This window comes from Calypte anna, chromosome 5A (assembly GCF_003957555.1).
Source record: "Calypte anna isolate BGI_N300 chromosome 5A, bCalAnn1_v1.p, whole genome shotgun sequence".
Taxonomy (NCBI): Eukaryota; Metazoa; Chordata; class Aves; order Apodiformes; family Trochilidae; genus Calypte; species Calypte anna.
In genome coordinates this window covers 11,793,303-11,814,364 of record NC_044251.1, presented here as the reverse complement: position 1 = coordinate 11,814,364, position 21,062 = coordinate 11,793,303, and the positions used below count along the sequence as shown (strand labels likewise).

General features: G+C 36.6%; 1 protein-coding gene across 2 annotated transcripts in view; it reads left to right on the top strand.

Moving 5' to 3' along the window:
• The window catches only part of RYR3 (ryanodine receptor 3), a 208,420-nt gene that overhangs the window by 70,732 nt on the left and 116,626 nt on the right, over positions 1–21,062 (top strand). For both annotated transcript variants that reach the window (XM_030452246.1, XM_030452245.1), the window contains exons 14-27: positions 225–360; positions 1,962–2,057; positions 2,731–2,849; positions 4,482–4,615; positions 5,254–5,495; positions 6,878–7,070; positions 10,416–10,632; positions 10,835–10,939; positions 16,070–16,173; positions 16,625–16,708; positions 18,333–18,492; positions 18,920–19,067; positions 20,020–20,225; positions 20,705–20,879. In XM_030452246.1, the coding sequence (XP_030308106.1) occupies positions 225–360; positions 1,962–2,057; positions 2,731–2,849; positions 4,482–4,615; positions 5,254–5,495; positions 6,878–7,070; positions 10,416–10,632; positions 10,835–10,939; positions 16,070–16,173; positions 16,625–16,708; positions 18,333–18,492; positions 18,920–19,067; positions 20,020–20,225; positions 20,705–20,879 (2,119 nt within the window). The remainder of the gene's footprint in view (positions 1–224; positions 361–1,961; positions 2,058–2,730; positions 2,850–4,481; positions 4,616–5,253; positions 5,496–6,877; positions 7,071–10,415; positions 10,633–10,834; positions 10,940–16,069; positions 16,174–16,624; positions 16,709–18,332; positions 18,493–18,919; positions 19,068–20,019; positions 20,226–20,704; positions 20,880–21,062) is intronic.

The window sequence follows — 21,062 nt, the reverse complement described above, 5'->3', positions numbered from 1 at the left end:
TATTTAATTGAGTAAGATACAGTATAGATTTATTCTCTAAAATACTATATATATACTGATATAGGAAAATACATATTGAAATCCTGTAAGCACTGTGGTTGTTTTTTTGGGTTTTTTTAATCTAAGATGTTGTAACTTTTAAATGTGCACAGGAACAATTATTGAAAAGGACAACAAAAATTGCTTTTTCACGTTGCTTCCCTTCCTTTCCCTCGTGTGTTTAGGGAATGCTGGCATTAGTTTTGAATTGCATTGATCGCTTAAATGACTACAACAGTGCAGCTCATTTTGCAGGAATTGCAAGAGATGAAAATGGCACAGCATGGAAAGAAATTTTGAATCTCCTTTACAAACTGTTAGGTAAGTCCTTTAATAGTCTACTAATGTAAAAAACCAAGATAGGTATTGTTTATGTGCTACATGCTGCTTCACCATCAAAGAATACTTCCTTATTCATTCTATCATGTGAATTACAGAATTTCTTCAATTTGCTTACTGATACTTATTAAAGAGAAGAATTTGTTGACCAACTATACAGCAGAAAAATAAATCTTGGCTACCAAAATGATGGGTGCACCATGCCTAATACCTTTTTTTTTTTTTTCTTTTTAATTTAATATAGCTGTGGTATGCAAAGAGGAGGGAATTATTTCTAAAATTAGAAAAACTAAAAATAGTCTTCATATATGAAACTGAATAGAAGCCTAAGGGTTGTAGTCAGAACTTGAGAACTTGTAAGTCTGCTGTATCCATGTAGAGTTAAATTTAGATGTTAATAAAAATAATTACATAAAACATTAAAATGTTTGTTTCAATTTTGGTGCCATACTTTGTAGAGCAAACTGCTTCTGTTCTTGTCATATGGCCAGAATTATAGACTAGGTGAACTATACATATGTTTTTTTCTTAAAAATCACCAATTTATACTTAAGTTGCTTAATTCCTCATATAGGAGAATCTTGTCTTCTGATGGTGTTTAAATAGATTCAGATTTCTTTATTAAAATGCAAATTCAAAAGCTGGTCCAGAAACATAGTAAAATAAAATAGTGAAGAGTTGGGCTGTGAATACAGCAAACGAGGGAAAGTGCTTTGAAGAATGAGGTTATTTATATAGCACAGATATTCAGATGCTTCTGGTTAAAACTTATTGCTCTAAAAAGCAATGATACACCATTGGCTGCATTTTACTTCAGTTTTATGAGTTTAAAAAAACAAAAGGTTGAGTGAAAAAAATTTCTTCAGTGCTATGTAGGTCTTTTCAAATTTTGTATTGATTTTCTTTGCAGATACATCTTGAATGCATAATAAATATTATTAATAAATAATGCTTCATAATAAAAATCAAGTAAATCATTGTTTTTCTATGATCAGTACTGACCTACGGAAGAGAAAATAATCTATTACTTGAAATATTTGAATGTTGACGAACTTTCAAAGTTCAGTCACATAATACTGTGTTCTTTGCTGCTAAAGAATGGAGCTATCCATTCTAGAACAGGTTTTGATCAAAGCAGAGGTAAAGAGCAGTATACCCACCTACAGTTGAGCTGTAACTTCTATAAATGATCTTTCCAGTCATTGGCAGGAAGAAATAGAAGAAGAACTATTTCAACCTATTGATTATGAGAGTGCTTCACATGTGCATCAAATGAGGCTGGTGGATAATTTCTATTTAAATTTAAAGATAAAAATTTAAAAATTGCTGAAATTCTTGTTTACCCAGTAGAACCCAGTCAATTTCAAAACCTGCATGCTCTTTAGAAATTATTTCAGTTTCTAATTTTCAAATCAATAAAAATCTGAAATGATTATTACCATAATATGTGTGGCTCTAGGATTTGTTTCTTATTATATTATGAAGCTGTTATAAAAACTGTGTTAAAATATATGTGATTAATGCTAGTAATTGATAAAGGTAATCTCCTGTTATAAAATTAATTCTTGTGGGTTTTTTTCCAGCTGCTCTCATTCGTGGCAACAGAAACAATTGTACTCAGTTTTCCAGTAATCTCGACTGGCTAATAAGTAAATTGGACAGGGTAGAATCTTCCTCAGGTGAGATTCATTTTTATCAATGTAGACAAACAATCAACACACCCTAAACAGCTGTCTCACATTATAAATGTCAGAGCAGTTTTCCTTCAAAACAATGTGCATTACAAAACAAATATACTGCATTGTGTTTAACTGAGCAAAGTATTTCACTTAGACATTTTAGTTGCATTTTTTGATTCTGTATATTTGGTATGTGCAATACCACATCCAGTAAGTGTTGGTTATTTTACTGGTTTAATTGGTTGGACAAGACAGTATCCAGACCAATTGCTATTGAACAGCACTTTGTGGGCACAAATACATATAGCATATATATATAAAGAGAGGGGTTTTTTACTGTGGTGTGTTAAAGAAAATATCAAAATACTATTAAATGTGCCTTCCTAAAACCCTTACCTCTCTCACTGAAAAGGAGCTAAACTTGTATTTTTCTCAACTGGCTTGAAAATTGTGGCTATTTTCAAAAGAAAGCATAAATTAACATCTTCATAGTCCATTTTTGTCTAATAATAATAACAATAAAACTGATACTGTTTAAAAGTGTTCTCATTTTCTTTTTAAGGTAAGAGAAAAAACAGCAACTTACAAGATACTCTGTTACTGACTGAGATTTTAGATTGCATTCAGTTGCAGTTAATGTAATGACAATATAATTTCTGTTGCCTTCATGCAGGTATTTTGGAAGTGTTGCACTGCATCTTGATTGAAAGCCCAGAAGCTTTAAATTTAATAGCTGAGGACCACATCAAATCCATTATTTCATTGTTAGATAAGCACGGGCGAAATTACAAGGTATGTTTGAAAAAACTAAGAGGTATTTATAATACTACAATGATTTGTGGGGAAAAACAAAACAAGAAGCAGCAGAGAAATGTCTACATGCAAATATGATTCTAGAATGTTTAAAGGAATAGGATAGCCTTGAAGTACACTTGAAAACTGTTCTGTTGAGAATACACAATAATATCTGTATTAATATCTGCAATAAATAATATCTGTAATAAAATCTGTAAATAATATCTGTAATAAAAGTGAATTGCTTTTCAGTTTCAAATACAGAAAAAAAGAATGACAAGAAAATAGTTAAGAAATATTAAAAAGCAGTCAAAACTTTGGATCTGCTGAGAGAATGAAGCATTCTGGTGGGTGTGTTCTTGCTTTGTGATGCAGGGGTCTGTGGAAGCAGGGAAGTATGCATCTGCAGAAAACAGAACTGAATCCTGCTAAGTCATTCCTAACTTGAGTAATAATAATAGTAGCAGGAGATACAAAAATAAAACGAGAAATCAGAAAATTAAAAGATCTGAAAATACAGATCATAGAATCATAAAATCATTAAGGTTGGAAAAGATTTTCCACATGCCTTAGTAAAACCTTCAGGAGGATCTGCTCCATGACCTTGCTGGAGACAGAGGTGAGACTGACCAGCCTGAAGCTGACAGTGTCTGCCTTTTCCCCCTTTTTGAATTTGGGGTTGTTTCCCTTTTTGAGTCGGTGGTGATATGAAGAATTTTTTTAAATTAAAAGCCTTCTATAAGATATATGGTCAGTCAGTTTGTAATAAGTCTGCATGTTAATTCACAGTTACTGGTAATTATTAATTTACAGTTGAGTACTGGTCAGAATTTCTGCAGTTATTTAAGTTACATAGCAAAATTAACATTTTACTTTATGCTGCTGTTGAGGATAGTGTTGTGCTAATCCACTGGGCAGAGAAGAGAAGCAGACAAATGCTCTGTTCTGCCAATCCATGTGTTGTACAACAGTTGCCAAAGTGGTAGTCAACAGTATGAAGATGATTCTTTGTCTTGGACATGGTCTGTTACAAGTTCTGACCATGTGGGCTCATTGCTAAATGGTTGTTTGTCAAAACTCAAGTTCATCTATAAGTTTCTCAGGTTTTGTTCATAGATGTTCAGCTTTCTCCCTCAGCATGAAAAAAACCCCTCTCTTCCAGAATCTTTTGTTCCAGTAATCTGTGTCACTCTTGCTCCCTGACAGTTTTCAAACAGTGACAAAAAACCCAAACCAAAAAGACAGCTTTTAATTTTAGAAGAAAATATTTTGGAAACTGTGTTGTTTTATAGTGAATTCTTTTAAATGTTTTTTCATTTTAAATGAGTGGGTTACTGCCTATATTGAAAACATACTTTTGGAGCAGATTCATAAGCAGTCTGAAAATGGCAGGTGAGAATTGTCCACTACTTCTTGCTTCTGGGCTGCAGTAAATTTCTAAAGTTCATTTTATATTCAACCTTTTTAATGAGGTATAATTAAAAAAAATATGAAGAGTTTTTCCTCATCAAAATGGGAGTAAAGAATCACAAAGGGAGGTTTTTTGAGGCATTTTGCACACCCCGTGTTCTGAATTTGTTTTCAACATATGCTGCTGTCTTTACTCAACTTTTTTCTGATTTTTTTAAGGTTCTTGATGTGCTTTGCTCTCTATGTGTGTGTAATGGAGTTGCAGTTCGTGCCAATCAGAATTTAATCTCTGACAATCTGCTGCCTAGAAGAGACTTACTCTTGCAAACACGGTTGGTTAATGATGTGACAAGGTATAGCAACATGTTTTATTTTTATATTAGAAAAAAATGGAACTTACATGTCTTCAAGTAATTGAAGAAAATACCGTAACCTAGGAGATGTTAACACAACTTCAATATTGAGACACATACTTTAGGAAATGTTTATATGTTAACTTCTGGAAAAGACATTTTTTCTGACAACATGGAAATTGTAATGAAAACTGTGCTCAGATAGGAATTATCAATTAATAGTAAGATCTTTTCAGAAATGGAAAGATGAAACTTGGTTTTCTTCTCATTCAAAACAGAGCATGGCTTTAGCTAGTAATTATTTATTGTGGAGAATGTAAACATACTATGAAGAACTTGTCTGTTACAAGAGGAATTTGAGTTCCTGGCAACCTCACTTCTGTTTTTCTGATTTTAAGAAATTATCCTCTTATCCGTCTGCTGACTATTAAGTTTTTCAAAGGATAAAACCTATACCTTAGAAGGTGATTCTACAGCAGCTTTTTAAAGTCATAAAATGGGTCACTATTTTAAACATTATAGGCAAAATATGCACATCTAAACTTGTATTTGCAAAGTGAATTTGACTGTTATACAGTAATACAATTCATATACTACATTTTATGTTTACACTAACTGGCTTACCTTTTCTTCCTTAGCATAAGACCAAACATATTTTTGGGTGTTGCTGAGGGCTCTGCACAATACAAGAAGTGGTACTTTGAGTTGATAATAGATCAAGTTGATCCATTCTTGACGGCAGAACCTACCCATTTACGAGTTGGATGGGCCTCTACTTCAGGGTATGCCCCTTACCCTGGTGGTGGTGAAGGATGGGGAGGCAATGGTGTTGGTGATGACCTGTACTCATATGGTTTTGATGGCCTTCATCTGTGGTCTGGTAAGTATTTTGTTCACTTCCACTTATTTTTACATTTAGGGGTTACAGTAGCTGTGTGTATATAGCATGCTGTTTTATAGTAACCCACGTTCAGAACTCCAGGATATCATCAAGTTATTTAGAATTTCAGATTGGATTTCTTGTCTGAGATTTCAGTCAATTCTGCATTATATCAATTAGGCTTTTTGGCAGATTCTTTCTATTGTCATAAGTGTGATTAAAAAATTGCATTTTCCAAGTCTGGATCAATACTAACAGAAGTCTGGCATTTCAGAATCAATGGATGTATTGATCTCAGACAAATTAATTGTATATGGATCTACATTTGTATTATTCTTTCACTTTGTAGCTTCAGTGGAAGTAAAATGTCATGATTATCCTTACACATATGGATTGATTTAATAAACCAAATTTAAATTTTGATAAATAGTTTCACAGAAGACAATTTTAGCAACTAGAAATAAGAATTGCTACACTACTACCAACTTCAACTATTTTAAGAAAATAAATTTCTGCAGTGAAATATGAAAACTCAAAAGCTGTAATAACTCTGCTGTTTGAAAAATATTTTTCATATTATTCTCTAAAATAGGGTTAAGAGAAAAAATAATTGATTTTCCAGAAATGCTTCCTTATATCTAGTAATCTAGGAGACTCTTCATTAATGCTGTGGTGAAGTAGTTACACTTGCAGTTTATAAAGGGAGTTAATGGATGCCAGCAAATACATGTCTTGTGATCACTGATGGTAAACTTGTGGTCTTATCAGCCATTATTTGTTCAAGCAAACTGAAGATGTTACTGGGTTGAGTTAACTAAAAAGTGGAAGTCACCACCTATGCAGTCAGGTATATTTGAGTACGAGCTCTGGAGAAGTAAAAGGAGACACCTCTGATTCATCCGTGGGATGAAATTACAATAAATTAAAATAATTTTTTCTATTCACTACACATAAGAAGTAGCAGACTACTTATCCATTGGTTAGACCAGCTTCCTTTGTGAGGCACGGGTTAGCACTTTGTTGGTATCCCAGAGACCTCCAAAGGGCCTAATTTCAGGATATTTATCATTTGCCTTACCTCAGTACTATTGTACCAGGCAGACCACAGTGTGAGCTTGAGTGATTTCAACTGAGAATGTTCTGTCTCGCAAACAGTGTCAGAGGTCTCAAACAATTTGCTCAGTTCATGCACTTTTCTGCCATATAGCAGTTTGATGACTGTTGAACTGTCTGTCTCCAAAAGCAAACTCTTCATATAAGAGATGAAATCAAGATTGTCTTTGGCTATGAACAGAAAACTTGATGGTGTTTTTTAGGAAATAATATCATTGCTAAGCCTGTGAGAGTCTGCTTAAAGCTCCTGACTACTATTTTTATCCTAGGTCGAGTACCCAGAGCTGTAGCATCTGTCAATCAGCACTTATTAGCTTCTGATGATGTGGTGAGCTGCTGCTTGGATTTAGGTGTACCCAGCATTTCATTCCGCATTAATGGGCAGCCTGTACAAGGAATGTTTGAGAATTTCAGTACAGAAGGGTTTTTCTTCCCTGTTGTAAGCTTATCAGCGGGTGTAAAGTAAGTACAACTTAATTTTAGTTATTGATTTCTTTGCTGCCTTGTCACACAAAATATTGCCCAAATTCATCTATGATTTTTTCTGGTTTCTTTGTTTTGGTTCTGCCCAACCAGCAGCTGGGAGGGAAGCAGGAAAGTATTTAATGATAATTTCCCTTAAGGGTGAAATGGGAGCCTCTTAAAATTGTGACCAAGTCATAGTTTCTGAAAGGTATTATTTTGTGGGTTTGATGAATTAGGGGAAATGGATTAGTTCTCATTCCAATTATCAGCTAAGAAAAAAAAAAAAAGAGAAAACATAGCACCACATTTTTCACTAATTAAAATTCTTGCTGACTTTCTCAGCAGGATGTTAAAAAACCTAAATCATCCTGATATCCTGATGCAGTATCATACTGATATTGTATTTACAGTGGGAAACATCAGTGGGACTGATGCAAAGCAGTTTTAGAATCTTTTACTAAAATTGCCTACTTCTTACCTGTTTTGTAGCTAAAATACTGAGATTTAAACTTAGTGTTTTCAGATTCCTATTGTTATCTTACTTTTAATTTAATTAGAAAGTGTTCTGCTGATTTTACTCTAAGTGGCCAAAAAATAGGGTACATTTGATCCCAACATCTAGATCACTTATGAAGATATTAGGAACCTTAACATTAAAAAAAAAAAAGAAAAAAAAGAAAAAAAGAAAAGGTTAAAAAATTATCATATTAAACATCTGGTGCTTTTAATAATCAAAAAAGGTACATGAAATACTGTTGTCATGTAGGTCTTGTCTTTCACAGACAATCTCTGTAGTAAGCAAAAGACTTTTTATCATACTCCTGTTATTCAGGCTTTGAAAACTATGTATAGCTGTTAGCAAATTTCTAGAAAGGTAGGAGCCATTGCCTATGTACAACCCAACTCAAAGCAAAAGGAGCAGTAACTAAGTTAAGTCAATTTGTTTAACTAATTCTAACTATCTCTTCGGAGTTACATTGCTTTATAGTTGATTTTTAGGAGAGCTTTTTTTAAGGTTAAGGTCAAAGAAATTAAAAAGAAATATTTCAAAGAAAAATTTCTGAACACTGCTTTTAAAATGTGACAAAAAGCCACAGCTTCTTGGACTGCTGAGGTTTTTTTAAAGAGAGTGTGCTGTATTAGGTGGATATAGCCTTTGTGGAGGTTTAGATACTGCAGTGAATCAGGAGGGAGAACACAGGCCTCTGAACATCATAAAGTTGAGGTGAGACTGAATAATTTGCTCCAACTCAGAAAAACTGACCAAGTTGGTAGGAAGCAGGGAGCTGTTTATTGGGATGTGGTCGGCACAGGAAGAATTACATTAGAGTTTGTTCATTTTGATCCTTTCGACTTTTGTCTAGATCCATAGACTTTGGTCTATGTAGGAAGTTAGACTTCTCCATCTTGGAATAAAATGGACCTGCTTGTTATTTTTAAAATTTTGATCTGTGTGGTGGTGTGTCATATTGAAAAGTCTCAAAAATTTAGCTGCATTGGGGTCATTAGAATATCTTAAACAATTGTTTTGGATTAGTGCAGTGGTGTTTTGGAAGCTGGGGCAGGGTGGGAGGCAGAGGGGTGGCTCCTGTGAGAGACCCCCAGTACCTATCCTGGACTCACTTCGGCCCAAGGCTGAGCAGATTTGGGAAGCTGGATGTGCCTTTGCGAGTAAGGTGTTCAAGAAAGGGAAAAGAAACTGCAAAAATATAAAAAAGTGACCTTCAAATCAGAGGAGAGGAAGAGGTGAGAGCAATGCCAGAGAAAAGATACCAAGGTCAGTGAAGAAGGAGGGGGAAAGGTGCCCGAGCAGAGATGTCATTTCCTATGGAGGAGCATGGTGGAGCAGACCATGGTGGGACAAATGTGGATTTGTAGCCCCTGAAATGTCTGTCACAGGTGGGCAGATATGAAACTGGTGCAGGATCATAGAGAGGGGCAGATGTGGATCTGCAGCCATGGAGGACCTCATGCCATGGTAGGCGTAGTGAAATAAGGCAGCCAGGTGCCACTAATTGCCAGGGAGTGGGCATGAGTTTGTGTTAAGCCCACCTGTGCTTACTTTTTATTGGCCCCCTAATCCTGCTCATGCGCAGTGGGGGCCCGCCTTAATCAGGCACAGGTGGGCTTAACACAAGCTCATGACCACTGCCTGGCAATTAGTGGCACCTGGTTGCCTCATTTCACTACAGGTAGGTGACTGCTCTTGCAGCAGCCGTGACTCCGTGTGCAGCCTGGGCTTGAGCAGTTCCTGAGGGACTGCACCTCACGGGAGGGACTCATGTTGGAGGGGTTCATGAGGGACTCTCTCCCATGAGAGGGACCCTGTGCTGGAGTAGGGGCAGAATGTGAGGAGTCCTCCCCCTGAGGAGGAAGGAGCAGCAGAAACACCGTGTGGGGAACTGACCCTGAACCCCCCCTGCCCGTCCCCTGCGCCCTGAGGGGGAGGCGGCAGTGAAGGGATCCGGGCCCGGGGAGAAGGGGGGGTGGGGGGAGAAGGTCGGAGGGAATTAGGATCTGGTCGTGTTTTCTCTTTCTCCGTGTAAATTAATTTTTTTGGTTCTTCACAAGCTCTGCGTGGTTTTTGCTCATTACTGGAACTGGGGAATGCAAACCTCCCTGTCCTTGTCTCAATCAAGGAGCCTTTGGTTGGGTTTTCTGCTCCCTGTCCCTCAGTAGGGGTGCAGCAGAGGCCTGGTTGGTACCAACTGGGCCTAAACTGTGGCAACAGTGACTTGAAAAATTAATATTAGAAAGGTCAAGCTTAATCAAAGTAATCAATAAGAACATATTACTTGTGAACATGGAATCATTTCAGATATTTTTGACTTGTGCTTTTCTATGTCATATTTGAGAAAATTTGTTTGTCTTAATTTTTCTCCTTTTCTTCTAGTAATGTCTCTTACTGACGGTAAGAAGTGAAATAAGCTTCTTCTGGCCACCCCATCACAACAAATTTTTTTATTTTTCTGTAGTTCTAGAGTATTCATGAATGAAGACCAAAGTGAGAAGCTGAATAAATTTCATCTTTCTTGTTTCTCCTGGTATAATCTTAAATTTAGATGAAAAATAAATAGCTGAGGAAAACCAGAAGATTTAGGGGTTTAACAGAAATCTTAATTATACTTCTGATACTCATTCCCAGCTATAGGGTTTTTTTTTTTTTGATAATTTTGTTTGCTATTCTGAATGCCTGGTAACTCTGGCATTTTTCCAAAGCATGAAATACACCTGAGTTTTTGTGAATGCTCTGAAAATAAATGTTCAAATCGCTAAATTATTTATTTATAATGTTAACATAGGCTGACCAAGTGTATAATTTCTTCATTTAAAATTGCACAGAGTTCGTTTCTTACTGGGTGGACGACATGGAGAGTTTAAATTTCTGCCTCCTGCTGGCTATGCTCCCTGTTATGAAGCATTGCTTCCAAAAGAGAAGATGAAACTGGAACCAGTAAAGGAATATAAGAGAGATTCTGATGGAGTGAGGGATTTGCTGGGTACAACACAATTCCTCTCCCAAGCTTCCTTTATCCCTTGTCCAATAGACACCAGTCAGGTATATTAAGTATGCAGTAGTGAAATTGTAAAATATGTCTTGATAAAATTTAAATTCACAGTATATAAACTAAGCCATCTTGTCCCCTTTCTTAGAAATTCATTTGTGTGTTGTGGTGTATTTAACTGAATTAGATAATCTCAGTTCTACAGGGTGTGGAAATTGAAACTTAATTTGTGAAATCATTATGCTTTTTTCTTAGGTTGCTCTTCCTTTTCATCTTGAAAAGATCAGGGACAAACTAGCTGAAAACATCCATGAACTATGGGGAATGAATAAAATAGAACTGGGCTGGACATATGGCAAGGTATGTTTTGAGTGACCTGTCTGAATACAGTCAAGTGTACTACTGGGTTAAGGCTCTTACCAGAAAGCCTGGGCTTGGAAGTTGAATGGAATATTTAATGGTTGTCTATACAGCACTAACAATTGACAAACATATAAACTGGCAAGAGGTAAGGATGGTAAATAGTGATTAGAAGGCAAATTTGGGAATATTAATAAGGTACATATTTTAGCACTTTAAAATGGAATTGTACTGAAAATCGTATCAATAGTGAGTAATCAAGTCCTTCAAGGAACACTTTGGTTACTCCAGTATTGGGGTTCAAAATTATAACAAACAAAAGGTCTGTTGTGGAAATCTGTTTCTTTTGATAATGCAGACAGTTTTTGTAATGTTTGTAAACATTTGAATTCCTCAAAGCTCATCAGCAAATGTAACATAGTTAAAATGGTAGGAAAGAACATTGTATTCAAAATATTACATTAAGCTCACCAATTATCTTAAAAATGGTACCTCCCCCTAGTGTCCTGGTTTCACTGGGGCAGAATGAGAAGCCAGCCATAAAGAGCAGGCTATTAGTACCTCTGAGTCAGCTGGGAGCTCAACTTGAGGTGCTGCCCCAGGGTGACTCAGAGCAGTAACCCACATCAGTGGCTGAAGGGTCATTATAAAGGGGGACCTGTGCTGGGTGGGGATGGGGAGTTCTGTTTCCTGGGCCTCCTCCCTCTTGGCCTGCTGCTCCCTCTGAGTATAGGCTTACTGTGTGTTAGTTGTGTTATTTCATCAAATTAATATTTCAGCCCGTGAGGCTTTTCTTCCCAATTCCTCATCTTGGCTGGAGGGAGGTCATCAGGTGAGAGAGCAAGCAGCTTCAGTTTAGTCCTGGATATAGGCTAAACAAAGATATTTGTCACCCAACATTTATTTGAAGCATTGAATTAAATAGCTCAATGGAGGGAACCACAAACCTTTAAATTGAGAGTTGCTGAGTGCTGGTGTTTTAATGGATTCAGCCACTTTATTAAAAACATTCATCATGTTGGTAGTGTTGCTAGTATTGTTGGTGGACAGGACTCTCATGTATTTGTTTTTGGAATTGCTTTGGCAGCTATTGATGACTGTGCCACTGTTTTGGTTTGATAAAATTTTCTGCTTTTGAGTGTTGTCTTAGAAGTGCAGTTTTTCTGGGTTGTATGGCCATAGCTTATGATATAATAAATTTGTGGTTAGAGCAGTTTATGATTGTTACGAAAGGCTGATGGGCATGGCCCACTTGGAATGTTCTTGGAATGCTTATGTTATTATGCTTATATTATCGAGCCTTTTGCATATTTTTCAGTTTCTGGTCCTCCTTAAAGTGAAGCCCTAAGCATAGAGGTATTTACTCTGTAGCAGCTGCAATCCTGGCAGTGGGCCCTGCAGTGATGAGAAGCGTCGCAGCTAGTCAGACCCCCGTAACAGGTGATGTGGCTGACTTAGACACTCAAATGATGCCAGTTGTCCCTGTATATAAGAGGCAATACAGAAGCAGATCAGGTTGTGAAGATGTGACCAGCTAATCTCAGTCCTTTAGCAACTTGTGAGATTTCCACAGAGATTATAGTTGGCATGAAGGAGAGCAACTGGTTACTTGGCTGCTCCAGTGCCAGGATAGCGAAGCGGATGGTGTGCAATTAGAGAGCAGCAAAGCCAAGCAGTTGGGACACGTCTAGAGACGTGGAGATTGACGAAGGTCTGGCAAGAGAAGCACATTCCCTCACGCTCTGGAGACGACTCCTGCTGAGTGTGAAAACCAGGTATCCCTTTAGGTATGATGACATACAGACCAAGGAAGCGAGGGACTGTTGAGAGTGGTGTCCAATATGTCAGAGAAATAACTCTGTGGGAGTTGATTTTCACTAACTTGGATGACCCAACAGACACTACTGGATCTGTGACACAAGTGGGTACCAAGTGTGCCACCAGCCTAATCCAGTACATCAGCACTATTTAGCTGGAAGGATGATGCAATGCCAGTGGTAGGTAAGATGGATGGTCAACTGCAGCAGTTTGCAGATAACGCTCTGCCCACAGACTGGTATTTCCACTGTGGAAAAACCATCTGACAAGTCCCCAGAACTGCTCAATAAGGTACTTAACAGAGTCTCACAAGTGGACAAGTTACTTACAGCCTGCTCGACAGAGATAGCACACATCACAAGGTACCCCAAGGTTCTTATTGTAACCATTGGGAAAACATGAGAAAATGGGATGGAAAAGCTATCTTAATTTTATGGGGACATTTGAAGGAGTTGCAAGGCAAAAGGATCACAAAAGAGATCTCTTTCAAGAAAAGTGCCACTTCAGTTTCCAGTAGTCAGACCCCCAGATGGTATAGATGAGCGTCAGATCCTAGTTTACAAAATGTGGCAATAGAATAGAATACGATTTTACAAAATTTGACAGTACAAGTTGAGTTCACGTGAGTTGCTTGGACACCTATGCCAGTGACAGGTGCATTGTTCAGAATTAGTGGGCCTCTGCCTCCAGCCAGGTGGAGGAGAAGGGACAACGGAGTCTGTTAGCCTGAGTGGTTTAAAAGGCCTGGCATGTCAATACCACAGAAATATAAAGCTGTGGTGGATGCTGGTGCACAGTGGACCATAATGCTGTCCAATTATATCAGAATGAAATCCATTTCTTTTGTCAGACTGACAGGAAGATCCTGAGAATTGACTGTAGTGAAGACGCAAGTTAGTCTGACTTAATATGAGTGGTGAAAGCACCCTATAGTGACTGGTCCTGATGCCTTTGTGGTGTAGATTATCTCAGAAGGAGATACTTCAAGGACCCAAGCGGGTACTAGTGGGTGTTTGGTGTAGCAGCAGTGGAGGTCAAGGAAATCAAACCTCTGTATACCTTGCTTGGTTTATCAGAGGACTCTTCCATTCTGGGGCTTCAGAGGGTTAAAGAACAAAAGGCATGCATCAGTGGTGATGGCAGCAATGCCTTACTAGTAGAGACTCCATGAATTCCATCCAGAAGCTGATCTGTAAACTAGAGGACCAAGGAGTAATCAACAAACAAGACACACCCTTTGGAAGTCCCATTGTGGAAGTCCAGCAGAGACTGAACTGTTGTGTCCTGAATGTAGTCATGGCACCACTCAATACTGACTTGGCCAAGATGTTAGAACACCAAAACAAATTAAAGTCAAAGGCAGTTAAGTGATACTGCCAATGCTTTTTTTCTGTTCTGTTGGTAGTGGAGTGTAGACCACAGTTCACTTTCATCTGGGAGGATGTCCAGTATACCTGGAATCAGTTGCCCAGAAGTAGAAACAGTATCTCATGATTTTCCATGAACTAACTGTCTGCACTAAAAAGGGGTAGAGTGCCCTGAACACCTGCAAATATTGTGATGATATCACAGTATGGGGCAATGTAGTAGAAGAAGTTTTTGAGAAAGAGGGGAGAGAAATTAAAATTCTACTAAAAACTGTTTGTTTTTTTTTTTAATCAAAAGAGATAAGGTTAAGGGATCTCCTCTTGAAATCCAGTTTCTAGGCATTAAATGGCAGGATAGTCTTAGCCAGATCCCAGCAGACATAATTCACAAATTAACAGTGATGTCCCCACCAACTAATAAGAAGGATACATGAGTTCTCTCAGGTGCCATGGGTTTCTGGTGAATGCATATTCCAAAGTGCAGTCAGACTGTGAGCTCTCTATATGAACTGACAAGGAAAAAGAACGATTTAACTGGAACTTGCACTTTTAGAGTAAGTTAATTCAATGAATTGTATGAAAAATGATTCATGGATTTAATGACCAGTACCTACATATGTATGTGTTGGGAAACAGGAAGAGTGGTGACTTGGGCGTAATATAAATGGTGTGGGATAGGGAGTGGAATGGTGGTGTGGTCCCGCTGGGGCAGAATCAGAGGCCAGCCTTGGAGGGCAGGCCATTAGGAGCCCCAAGTCAGCCGGGAGCTAAAGTCAGGGCACTGCCCCACGGTGACTCAGAGGGTTAACCCACACCACTGCTCTCAGGATCATTATAAAGGGGGAGCTGTGCTGAGGAGGGGGAGTTCTGTTTCCTGGAGATCCTGCCTCTGGGTCTGGTGCTCCCTCTGCTACTCCTGAGGATCAGGTTGAGTGTAGGCTTATATACGTTATGCTGTTGTTTGTATTAGTTGTGCTATTTCATTAAATTAAATCCATTTATATTGCAACCCATGGGGCTTCTTTCCTCTTCTTGATTCCTCTTCTTGGCTGGGGAGTGGTCTTCAGGAGAGAAATGAAATTGCTTCAGTTCAGCTCCAGACCAGATACTGGCTAAACAAAGACACTTAGTAATATAAAATTCTGAAGACTATATTCTGCCTTGAATTAGAATATTTCATATTGCTTCTTTTCAAATTGAGATTTTCAGAGGTAGTCCTCTGTGTGCTCATCACAACTATATCCTATCTCACAAAAATCTTTTTCCTCCTGCTGTTTTTATTTAGAGACTTGTTTTACCCCTTTTTAAAAAAAAATTCTATAACTATCATACTATCTGCTAAAATATCATTACTCCTGAAATTCTGAGTTTGCTAATCTTTTCTCTGTTACTGGGCTTTGGCAACTGAAAAATGTTTTTTTCTGTGAAGCGTCATGACTTTTAGTTGTAATCAGGATAGAAGCACTTGGCATTGAGTGAAAGATCTTGTTTAATTAACACTCAGGCAAGTATTTAAGACTTATGTCGACATCTGAAAAAGAATGCTCTGCTTTATTATTCCAGTAGAATTTGAAAAACATAACCAAATGATTCTTTAAGTTTTTTGAATCAGAATGTGTACAATAGATCAGATTGTGCTTTACTGTGCATATATTGCTCAGGCATTCAGCAGAAGAAATATTAATTGAATTTATGGACTTGCTTTCTTTCATGCAGAACATACAAAATAGCAATATTTTTTCTGGCTTTGTTGGTTATGGAGAAATACTTATAGTGTGCATTCTAAATAAATCATGGGAAATTTAATTTATATAATCATTGAGCAAATATAAATAGTATGTGTTGTTTACAGTGTGTTGTTTACATTATTGCAAAAAGTTTTTTATTATGATTCTGGCTTGAATCTGGTATCAGGAAAATACTCTTTGCTGTTGCTTTGTTACAGATACGGGATGATAATAAAAGGCATCATCCTTGTCTGGTGGAATTCTCAAAATTGCCTGAGACAGAGAAGAATTATAATCTACAAATGTCAACTGAAACCCTCAAGTGAGCTTTACATTTAAGAAAAAATAAGTTTGTTTGTTTTTTTAATTTCTATTCAAGCACTTCATGATGTTGTAAGATATAAAAAAATTATAATATATCTGTGTTCTGCTAACTGCTGGAAGTTCCAGGAACACATTTAGAGTGATTTTAAAAAATCTTGTCTGTAAAGAGATGCAAAATAAAAAATACCAAGTCCTGTTGGTTTTCATAAAGTGGCATAAATTTCAAGCCACAGATTTGTATTTTCAGACTTCAAAGGTTTGATTTATTAGTTTGGGTAAATTAAAATATTTGGGGTTTGAAATTCTTCACTTCTTCAATTAGTTTACTATTTAAAAAAAATGCTCTTAGTTCTGCGTATTTATACTAAAACCAAAAGAAATTTATAAAATGGATGAGTGCTGTAATGTTGTGTTTCACTATTGCTGGTTTTTGTTGTTGTTGTTGCCAGAACCCTTTTGGCCCTTGGATGTCATATTGTTCATGCTCATCCAGCAGCTGAGGAAGATCTTAAAAAAATCAAACTTCCTAAAAAGTATGTACCCTGTAACTATTATATATGATTAGTAATTACGCTACCCAATATCGACTTACAGAGCACATGGTTGGCCTTGTGTGTCATGATGGCTGACTGAATACTGCTGCATTACATCACCTTGTGGAGTGAATCATAGCCACTTAGTAGCCACATACTTAAAACACATGCAATTATATGTATTACATGATCTTAGTATAGATACTCTGAAGTTAAAAGCAACATTTCCTTTTTTATCATGTAGCAGAGGAGAGTATATGAGAGTAAATTGACCCGCTTGAGTTTCATACAATTTTACTATAATTCCCCTTTCAATTTGCACCTCTCCTGCCCTCCCCTCCAGCAACTGAAAGTTTGTTCAACATGCACACATTTCCAGGGGGATGATTAGTGCATTTCTCTAAAGAGGAAAAAAACGAAAATTACCGATTTTATAATACTGTACATTTTTAGGGAATGTATATATGAAGATTATTGCATATTTGCTTTATTTTATTCAGTTGCTAAGCTGTGGCAGAGCTGAAAGTAGTTGAGTGATCTTTATTATTTAATTATCTTTAACCTATCAGTAGGAATCAACCCAAAAGTGGTGAAGAGGAATCAAGGTCTGTATTTGAGAGTTTTCTGTGGGGATTTTGTAGTCCTCCTGGGACAGATTAAAGCCCAACAAAACTTGAAAATGGATGTTTTCACATCAGTTTGCTAACCTACCAAATGTCTTTTTTTTTTCCTAAGGCAGATTTATCCACAAGAAACCAAGTTAGGTTTTTAAAGAGAGCAGTAAAGTACATATTTTTTTGATATGGGAAATGGAAATCTTGCTTCAGATGATGATATTAATTTAAAAAAGGAGAAAATAACCTTTTCCAAGGTGTATAATGTAGGCAATCTATCATCATTCTGTTTTGATACTGCTTTCTTCAGTAAGAGAACAAATAAATCTTGGTTTCTGGCTTTTGTTGAAATATCTATTGCCTGTATGAATCGTATTAACAGATGTAAACATTGATTTGAGCAAGTGGATGTCTGTGGATGTCTAAACCATCAGAGTATTTTTTATACTATGTGGAAGGGTTGGAGAGGGTAATACCTGCTACTGGAAAACTACTAAAGTTATTCAGTTAAAAAGCAGAAAGAGCAATAGTTAAAAGTGTTTTTTTCCAATTGGAAAAATGGTAATGCAGTCTTTACAGGCTAGTATATTAAAAATACCATACTTAAAAATGCACAAAAATAATTTCAAAAGAATTAATCATGCAGGTCTTTAAAAACAAAATTCCTTGAAAGTTTTAAATTACAAGTATTAAAAAAAAATTATAAAGAGTACTCATCTAATAAGAATTTGGGTATTTTCATAGCAGCTCTTTAGGGATTCTCTTCCAGATTTGGGGCATGTATATTTAAGTAGGGTGCAAGTAGGTGGAAATGAGGCTCTGCTAGAACACAATTTATATCCTGGTCAAAGACCCTATGCAATGCAAGATTTTTACGTAGAAGGGGGAGAGCAGGAGATGGAAAAATGTAGAGGAAAAAGTGAATACCACCCTATGAATGCCACATAGAAAACTTTATATACAGTTAGTGAGGTATCATGATATTTTGTTTTTCCTTTGTTGACTTACAGTTACATGATGTCAAATGGATATAAACCTGCCCCTCTTGATCTTTCTGAAGTGAAATTGTTGCCTTCTCAAGAAGTTCTAGTTGACAAGCTAGCAGAAAATGCACATAATGTTTGGGCAAAAGACAGAATAAAGCAAGGGTGGACCTATGGCATTCAGCAGGTAAAGACTCCTTTAGATGCATTTGAAACAAGTAAAGAAAGAAAGATTTATTTTTTCTTCTCTAGAACATCAGTTGGGAAGGTTAAATACGAAGATAAATACTCAGTGTTATGTAGTGTCTGGAAAAGGTAGAGGGGGTGGGGAACAGAAATAGAAGCCTCACTCATGCAAGTCTGAGTAGATTTTCAGATCTGCAGACTTGCAGCTGCAGGAGGTATGAGAATATATTTCCATCCTTCTCTTTCATTCTTGTGTTTATGTTTTTGGCGTTACTAACAATTGGGCTTGCGGTCATGGAACTGTTCTTCATCAGTATTTTTTCTGTCTGGCAATGTTATTTCAGATTGCGTTTCTGTATCATGGTTTAAAATCTTTGTGATATTTAACCACAGCATTCTTCTTGTTTATTTTTTATAACCCCTTTTAGGATCTTAAGAACAAACGTAATCCTCGACTAGTGCCATATGCATTATTAGATGAACGTACTAAAAAATCAAACCGGGACAGCCTCCGCGAAGCTGTTCGAACATTTGCAGGCTATGGTTATACTATTGAGCCACCTGACCAAGACATGGGTATGTACTTTCAATAAGAATCAGGGTCTTCTTTACCTTCAGTGCTGAGAAAAACCATAAACTGCTGAAACAGATAAGGAAAACATAAGATATGAATTAATAGTAGTGCGTTTTTGCAGTATTTTTTTGCACTTCATGGAAATGTGCCAAACCTGCTTTGTAAATTACTTTTATATTAGTTAAACATACATAATATTTTAAAGAGTGGCTGTAGTTAACTATTTGCTAATTCTTTCCATGCTTTTTAGATGGGAGAAAATCTAGAGTGGGATAGGACAAATTGTTGTCATTTGGAATTAGTGAAGGAAAGAAAATAATGAGTGACTATTTTAAAATACATTTTTCATATGGTATGCAGATTAGGTTTGACTACTCCAGATCAAACTTAGTTCTTAAGTAGTCAAGGCAGTGCACCAAGAAAAAGATTTTTTAATTGCAATCCAGAATAGCAATTTTTGTAGAAGTTTTTTGCACAGTTGCTATACAGCTGTAATTAAAAAAAAAACAAACAAAACATCTAAACCAAAGCAAAATTTGATATATTTTTAAAATGTTCTGAGTGTATTGACTTGTGTAGGAAAGTATTTTGTTATATTGTGATACTGCATTCTTCCATTGGATTGTATTGCATACAGTAATTTTACACTTCTGAGGTTTCCAATAGTCAGTTTTATGTTTGGGGCTCTGCATTGTGTGAAATATTCTGATTCTAAATAGTCGATTGTCACTTATCTTGTTCTGAATTACAATGTGCTCACCTCTGTATACTGTTTACTGTTCTTCTTCTTTTAACATTAATTATGAAGTTCCTTTAACATGCAATGGTAGATTAGGACAGTTTTCACAGACAGAAAATGCTAGAGGTGGATGAAATGCTAAATTGTTCCATTTCTATTTCATCTGTTTATAAAAGGTGTTGTGTTTTTTTTTTTTCCTCTGTTTCTTTTTACAGCTGACCAAACAGTAGAAAAAGTCAGCATTGACAAGATACGTTTTTTCAGAGCAGAACAGTCTTATGCAGTCAAGTCTGGGAAGTGGTACTTTGAGTTTGAAGCTGTGACAGGTGGAGATATGCGCGTTGGCTGGGCCAGGCCAGGCTGCCGGCCTGACTTAGAGCTGGGAGCTGATGACCAAGCATTTGTATTTGAAGGATACAAAGTCAGTAGATCTTTAACTTTTTTTGTCCTACCAACAGCTAGGCAGAGAACAACAGCATTGTTTTCCTCTCTAAACTCCAAATCAGCTATTAGAATATTTTTTATTTGTATAAAGAGCTCTTTAAGAGACCTCTGAGCTCTCTTTCAGGGGGGGGAGGATCTGCTTTTTTGTTCTGGATAGTGAATTATTATAACAAATCTGTGCTCAATCAAAATACAACACTTGGGGTTTGTTTGTTTGTTTTTTTTTAAATTCATTAAAAAAACTAAATTGCTGTTTGTGTATTACTGAAGTTAGGATGCCTTAGTTTTCAATATGGGACATAACCGAGATGGTAATTAATTACATTAAAAAAACATGATCAGTACTATTTGCAAATTCCTCAAAGGTGAAAATATTTGTTGTACTATCTTTATTTGTTATTTAGTTTTTTAAATTTTAGCACAGTGTTGATCTTGTTTTTTTTTTTTTTTGTTAAGGGCCAGCGTTGGCATCAAGGCAGTGGATTCTTTGGACGAAGCTGGCAACCAGGAGATGTGGTTGGTTGTATGATAAACTTGGAAGACAAATCTATTATCTTTACTCTGAATGGAGAGTTGCTTATAACCAGTAATGGTTCAGAACTTGCATTTGCTGACTTTGAAATAGAAAGCGGTAATTCTCTTTCTATGGCTACATGATTATGAGAAGACAAAGCAAAACAAAAAAACCCAGAAAATCTAGTCTGTATATCCTTAGCCACCCCGTGAAGGGATGAAGGTTGACCATAAATTTATAGATACTTACAACAAATTTGATTTAAAACTGATATACTGAGGTACCTGAATCTCATCTCAG